This window comes from Vulpes lagopus, chromosome 7, assembly GCF_018345385.1.
Source record: "Vulpes lagopus strain Blue_001 chromosome 7, ASM1834538v1, whole genome shotgun sequence".
Lineage (NCBI taxonomy): Eukaryota > Metazoa > Chordata > Mammalia > Carnivora > Canidae > Vulpes > Vulpes lagopus.
In genome coordinates this window covers 111696512-111702657 of record NC_054830.1, presented here as the reverse complement: position 1 = coordinate 111702657, position 6146 = coordinate 111696512, and the positions used below count along the sequence as shown (strand labels likewise).

The following is a 6146-nucleotide window of genomic DNA, read 5'->3' as shown; positions in this document are numbered from 1 at the left end:
GACACACAGAGAGAGGCAGAGACATAGGCAGAGGGAGAATCAGGCTCCAAGCAGGAAGCCTGATGTGGGACTCGATCCCCAGGACTCTGGGATCATGGCCTGAACCAAAGGCAGGTACTCAACCACTGAGCCACCAGAACCCAGTCTTTGACTATAACTGCCTACCAGCCTCTCTGCACCTTTTGTTACTTTAGGTGAGATGAGGAAGTACTGTCCCAGGCCACGGTACTCTGGGCCCCACCAAGAGGGTTTCTGCCTCCTTCCCTGAATTGGCAATAGGATTGACCTGCCAGATTCTTCTCACTGGCTAGGAAGAGACCTAGTTACAGATTTTTACATATTCTCCGCCCAGGAAAATCCTTGAAAGTCATTTTAATTCTATGGGCAGCCCTGGAAGGTTCATTCATTCATTCATTCTTTCATCACCTACCATTTAACCCATGCCCTCCCCAGTTCAGGTATACTGTGGTGAGGAAACCATGCTCAGTCCCTGCTCATGTTCCTATACCCATATGCCCACTAGGGCCTGCTGGGTCACTTCCACCTGCAGTATGCCTAGCAACTCTGTGGCTTCCATCACCAGGAAGACAGGAATGCGCAGCCAGCACAGATGCAGGCTCTCCCTCCAAACCCAGCATGTTTTCACATAGACTGTGCTCACTTCAAGAGTAGGATGGGGCATCTGGGTAGTTCAGTTGGTTAAGTGTCTGACTCTTGGTTTCAACTCGGGTCCTGATCTCATGGGTCATTGAGATCGAGCCCTGTGTCTGGGTCTTGAGGTAGAGCCCTGTGTCAGGCTCCTTGCTAAGGGAGAGTCTGCTTGGATATTCTCTTCCTTTGCCCCCTACCCCATGCTCTCTCTCAAATAAATAAGTAAATCTTAAAAAAAAAAAATGGAGTAGCATAGAGGCTAGCAACAAACTGAATCAGAGCCATTTATTTTTGTTTTATTGGAACATAGCCTAATCTGATATAAATATTAATTTATCAAATTCTTAAGCATTTCATAAATAAATATTAAGTTAACAGACATTTTATAGAACGCTGTGTTAAATAAGATTAAAATACATATTTATTTTGCCTGCAGAAAACTGGAGGAAAATACTTCAGTGATGTGATACCTGAAATATATCTCAAATATATTTCATCTGTGTGAAGTGATAAAGTAGTAGGATGCCTGAAATATTTACTTTGTCTCTGAAGCTTAGTTATACTGGCCATTAAGTCCCTACTCTTGGTTGGCCCTCATTCTCATCGCCAAAAAACCATTCTTCTCCAAAATCTTCCACTATAATAAGCCGGTTTGGTCTCAACTTTCCGGTGTCCACTCGGTGTTTATTACGCCAAGAAATACTTGCAGGTAGTCTAGGAACTTTGTCACTCTCCATCTTTCTGCTGCACACCTTTTCTGTGAAAAGAACAGAGGAGATATTGTAGGAAACTGTCAATTCTTATAAAAAAAAAAAAAAGGCAGAGTCAGACAAATATGCTTAAGTTTTTGCCAAATGTCTTTAACTTACTTTTTGGCGCTCTATGTGTTCTTTTATTAAAGACAAGTTTTGGAATAGTTTATCCACAGCCTCCCCATGTGCAGTTTGGTTCCTCAATGTGTCAATACCTTGAAAAACTTCTTCAATGCACAGTTGGTGCTAAATGAGGAAGATTTTAAAAAATATAATTCATCAAAACAAGGCATAAAAATTTGGTCCAAAAAGTTACTTTGTTTTGTGGGGTTTACACAAGTTCCCTTCTCCCAAGAGGTTTTTACTTGTGTCTTTTCCACGTGGGAAACCACCTTATACTAAGCTATAATTACCATAAGTAAATGATGTTTATATAATTACTGAGAAGTGTTACAAATGATATAAATGAAATGATTAATGAAAAATAAATGCTTACGAGGTATAATACAACCGCCTTACTGATTTACCTCACCTCAGAATTTCCTCGTATAGTTCTAGCTGGTAATTTTATTCTATTTAGACTAATGATATCACATTTTTAACATTTTAATATGACCATGACATACTCCAGATGTATATGATTCCATTAGAGTTAAAAATCATTTAAAAATGTGGAAGTGACTATTAATATAGGACTTCACTGTATATTTTCATGTTTACTGACCATAATTCTAAAAATATAACCCTAAGTTGCTAGTACTTTCAGAAAAATGTTGAAGTGAGGAAAGCCAACGACAGAGGTGAATGGAGCCTAGGAAGTATCTCTGACCCAATATGGAATTCTTTTGGAAAGAATGCCTGACACGAGGCTCTTTGAGATGGAGAACTGACAACATCAAAAAAGGGCCTGATCCACTTGCTTAATGGATTCTACTTAATATTGTAGAGCCATTCCTAACACCATTCCTAATATTCATAAGCACATAATTTACATCTGCACACATAAAAACAAAATAGATAAAATTAAATCATCCCAATGTTAACTGATACTTTATAGCTTAAAATATGAAACTGATTCATGTAATCATTTTATCAAATCATAATTTAACTTACATTTTTATTTTCAGGAGTAGGAATCATCAGGTTCTGAAAAAGAAAGGAAACAACATTCATTTTTAATGTATTGTAAGGTTCATAACTTTTAATATAATTCTTCTGAGTAACATGGTTACCCATTATATATTACTAACACTCATTACTTCATTATTGATAACGGATCTTTAAAAACTAGCCACCACCACCAATTACCCATGCATTTTAAAGACTGTAGGAATCAAAAAGAAAATTACCCCATCGCCTATCAGCCGAGTTCGATGAGTGGAGAGCAGTGTCAAGGTCTCTGCCACCAGTCTATTCATGGGATTTTCTACAGCAAAGGCAGAAACATAGGCAGCCCCAAGAGCTAGCAAACTCAAATTCAGAAGCATTCTCATAGCTCTGAAATGTTCAGTGTTTGCCTTGGGCAAAGAAAGTGCATAGTACAAGATTGCATCCTCAACCAATTTATTCTCTATCTTTGAGGAAATGAATAATTTCTAACAATCAGATAGAGAATGCCCAATAATGGCATATCGTAATATGAAATGTTTCCAATGCTTTGTATCTTAAAAAATAATTTTGCCTTTATCTTTTAATAATAATAAAAATCCCTATTTTCCCCCCTTTAAAAACATTTTCTATTACAAAGAAAATCTTTGGGTTGATACATCATTACCTCACATTTGCATTTCTTAAAATCAGAAGACTGAATTTCCTCTTAAAAGATGTGTGTAAAAAGGAGAAGTATGATGCATTAAATTTTATACCAGAATGTATAAATATTGGGAATATCTTTTTTTCAGGTTGACTAACTTCTATCACTATTGTTGCTAGACTGATCTTTCTTAAGAGGAATGTAAAATACAGGTGGAGAGATGGTGATTAGAGATCATCAAAACTTAGCAGGGCCAAGTTCACCAGAGACTAGGTTAGGACCCTTCCTGTTGCCAGTGACCCCAAATCTAATCCAGACTGTTTGAAGTCAAACAGGGAATTGTTAGATCATACAACCAAATGGTCCAGGAGAGAGGCTCCTTGGTGATTCTTCCTTGGCTCCCTTGTCAGGCAGCTCTCCCACTGTGGTCCCAAGATGATGTCAGATCTCCTGGATCTGTATGTATCCTGTTTCTGAGCAGCAGGAGAAGGCAAATTGTGCTATTCTGATTGCTCAATCAAAAGTCCTGGAATTCGGTGATCCCTGGGTGGCTCAGCGGTTTAGCGCCTGCCTTTGGCCCAGGGCACGATCCTGGAGTCCCGGGATCGAGTCCCATGTCGGGCTCCCGGCATGGAGCCTGCTTCTCCCTCCTCCTGTCTCTCTCTCTCTCTCTCTCTCTCTCTCTCTATGTCTATCATAAATAAGTAAATAAATAAATCTTTAAAAAAAAAGTCCTGGAATTCCCCTTCCTTATGACAAAGGACCACATGTTCACCCTTGAACATGTTGCCAGGGGTGTGGGATATATGGATTGGTTCTCCCTGTAGCTGGAAATAGGCTTTACCCCCACTCAAGTTGCTAGCTGACTGTGCAAATCAATGGAATACAAAGGTGTAATACAACAAGGCGGTAAGGCTACAGTGAACTGCAGCATATGTGACCTGTCTAAAGGTGGCAGATGCTATTCAGCTTCCACTGATTGTTTCCATGTTCCACTGATTGTTCCACTCCAACACCCTTGGACTTCTGTAGCTGAATCATCCAATTTTTTATAGAAGTCAGAAACCCCGATTATTATATATAACCTATTGATTTTTAAATGCTGGCAATTCATATTTTTAAAAACTATATAGTGTACCGTTGTGCAGCCTCTGATTTACAGTACAAGGTCAAGTTGGAGGGCTAGTTACCGAAAAATGCCTTCTATTCAAAATAATATTTCTTCTAAAATATTTTGTTATGGTAAAATACACAGAAAATTTAACTTCTTAATCACTTTAAGTGTATAGTTCGGTAGTGTTAAGTACACTTACAATGTTGTACAATCCATCTCCAGAACTCCTTTCATCTTGCAAAATTGAAACTCTACATCTGTTTAATGGATGTTGCCAGCCCCTGGCAACCATGCTTCTACTTTTTATCTCTATAAATGTGACTCGTCTAGGCAACATATAAATGGAATCATATGGCATTTGTCTTTTGGTGACTGACTTATTTCACTTAAGATATCTTCAAGATTCATCCACATTGTAGCATTTGATAATTTCCTTCCTTTTTAGGGCAGAGCAATACTCCACTGTATGAATATACCACATTTTGTTTATTCATTTACCTGTCAATGGACATTTGGGTTGCTTCCATCTTTTGTCTATTATGAACAATGCTACTATGAACATAAATTATGTTGCTTGTCATAATTTTTGAACTTTTGCTCTGTGAAACTGATCTCCCAAACCTGACTTTAAACTCTCTAATAGCAAAGACTATAAAATAATATTTGAAAGAACTTTATTAATGTAAAACTGCATACAAAAGTTAATTATTTTAATCTACTGTGCAGGAGGGAACTCCAAATAATTTTTGTTGATATTCCACTCTCACAAAAGGTGTGCATCATCCTCCTAAAGTAAGGAATACATTTTAAAGAATACGATATGGGAAAGAGATTGTAAGAAGAGGAACTTTGCAGTGGAGAAATCTGGCAAACCTCAGCCAGGTGACCAACATCAACATCAATAGTGATAAGTCACATTAGTAGCAACTAGTCTTAATATAATGTGATGAGAATGGCATTTTATCTCTGTGGTATTCCCCGCCAACCCGATAGCCTCTATCTAACCATGAGAAAAACATTATACATATCCAAATACCCCAGAGGGACAGAATAGCCAGGCAACACTCCTTAAAACCGTCAAAGTCATCAAAAAGAAGCAATGTCTGAGAAGCTGTCACAACCCAGAGGAGTCCAAGCATGGTGACTAAATGTAATGTGGTATCCTGGGTGAAATCCAGGAACAGGAAAAGGATGGTAGATAAAACTAAGGAGATTCCAAAAAACAGTGGAGCCTAGTAATGTGCCAATTGTTGGTTCCACAGTTGTGACAAATGTAATATATAGTAATATAAACGATAGAGAAAATTGGGTGCCGGGTACACAGGAACTCTCTATAACATTGTTGCGACTTCTGCAACTCTAAAACTATTTGAAATAAAAGCTTATTAAACAAAACATTGCAAGTTGAAAGAAGTTAATGATTGTTTTTACTATTATTATTATTAAAAAAGACTGCATTCTGTAGATGTCATGCACTTCGGGACCTTTTTTTTTTTTAAGACTTTATTTATTCATGAGAGACACAGAGAGAGAGAGAGAGAGAGAGAGAGAGAGAGATGCAGAGACACAGGCTGAAGGACAGGCGCTAAACCCCTGAGCCACCCAAGCGTCCCACTTCAGGACCTTTTTACTAGACTGAGCTCCTTGAGTAGAAAGATTTTATTTAATTGACCTTTTTGTCTTCAAGGACTGGCCTATTATTGTAGGCATTCAATGTTTGTTGAAAAAAATAACTGAATGAATACGCAGTCATGTTGTGTTAGCTGAACAAATTAATATGAATACTGTGGAAACTCAAGGAGTCTATTCCCTGAGGCTGGGAGCATGAAGTAATTTAAAAAAAATCTTTGGCACACTCCTGGAAAAAAAGATAAAG

General features: G+C 38.0%; 1 protein-coding gene across 1 annotated transcript; it reads right to left on the bottom strand.

Annotated features, from left to right (window-relative positions):
* Positions 1-925: 925 nt before the first annotated feature.
* IL5 (interleukin 5) lies at positions 926-3115 on the bottom strand. The gene is made up of 4 exons (XM_041760753.1): positions 2753-3115; positions 2517-2549; positions 1521-1649; positions 926-1408 (listed from the first exon to the last, which is right to left on the bottom strand). Exons 1-4 carry the CDS (start codon positions 2894-2896, stop codon positions 1310-1312), a joined length of 405 nt encoding a protein of 134 aa, XP_041616687.1. The 5' UTR covers positions 2897-3115; the 3' UTR covers positions 926-1309.
* Positions 3116-6146: the final 3031 nt, after the last annotated feature.

Bases quoted from the DNA above. Each gene is read 5' to 3' on its own strand.
- IL5 (XM_041760753.1), bottom strand. From the start codon at position 2,896: ATGAGAATGCTTCTGAATTTGAGTTTGCTAGCTCTTGGGGCTGCCTAT. The intron at 2,550-2,752 runs GTAATTTTCTTT...TTTCTTTTTCAG, and splicing joins CTCGGCTGATAGGCGATGGG to AACCTGATGATTCCTACTCC. The intron at 1,650-2,516 runs GTAAGTTAAATT...TTCCTCATTTAG, and splicing joins CTACTCCTGAAAATAAAAAT to CACCAACTGTGCATTGAAGA.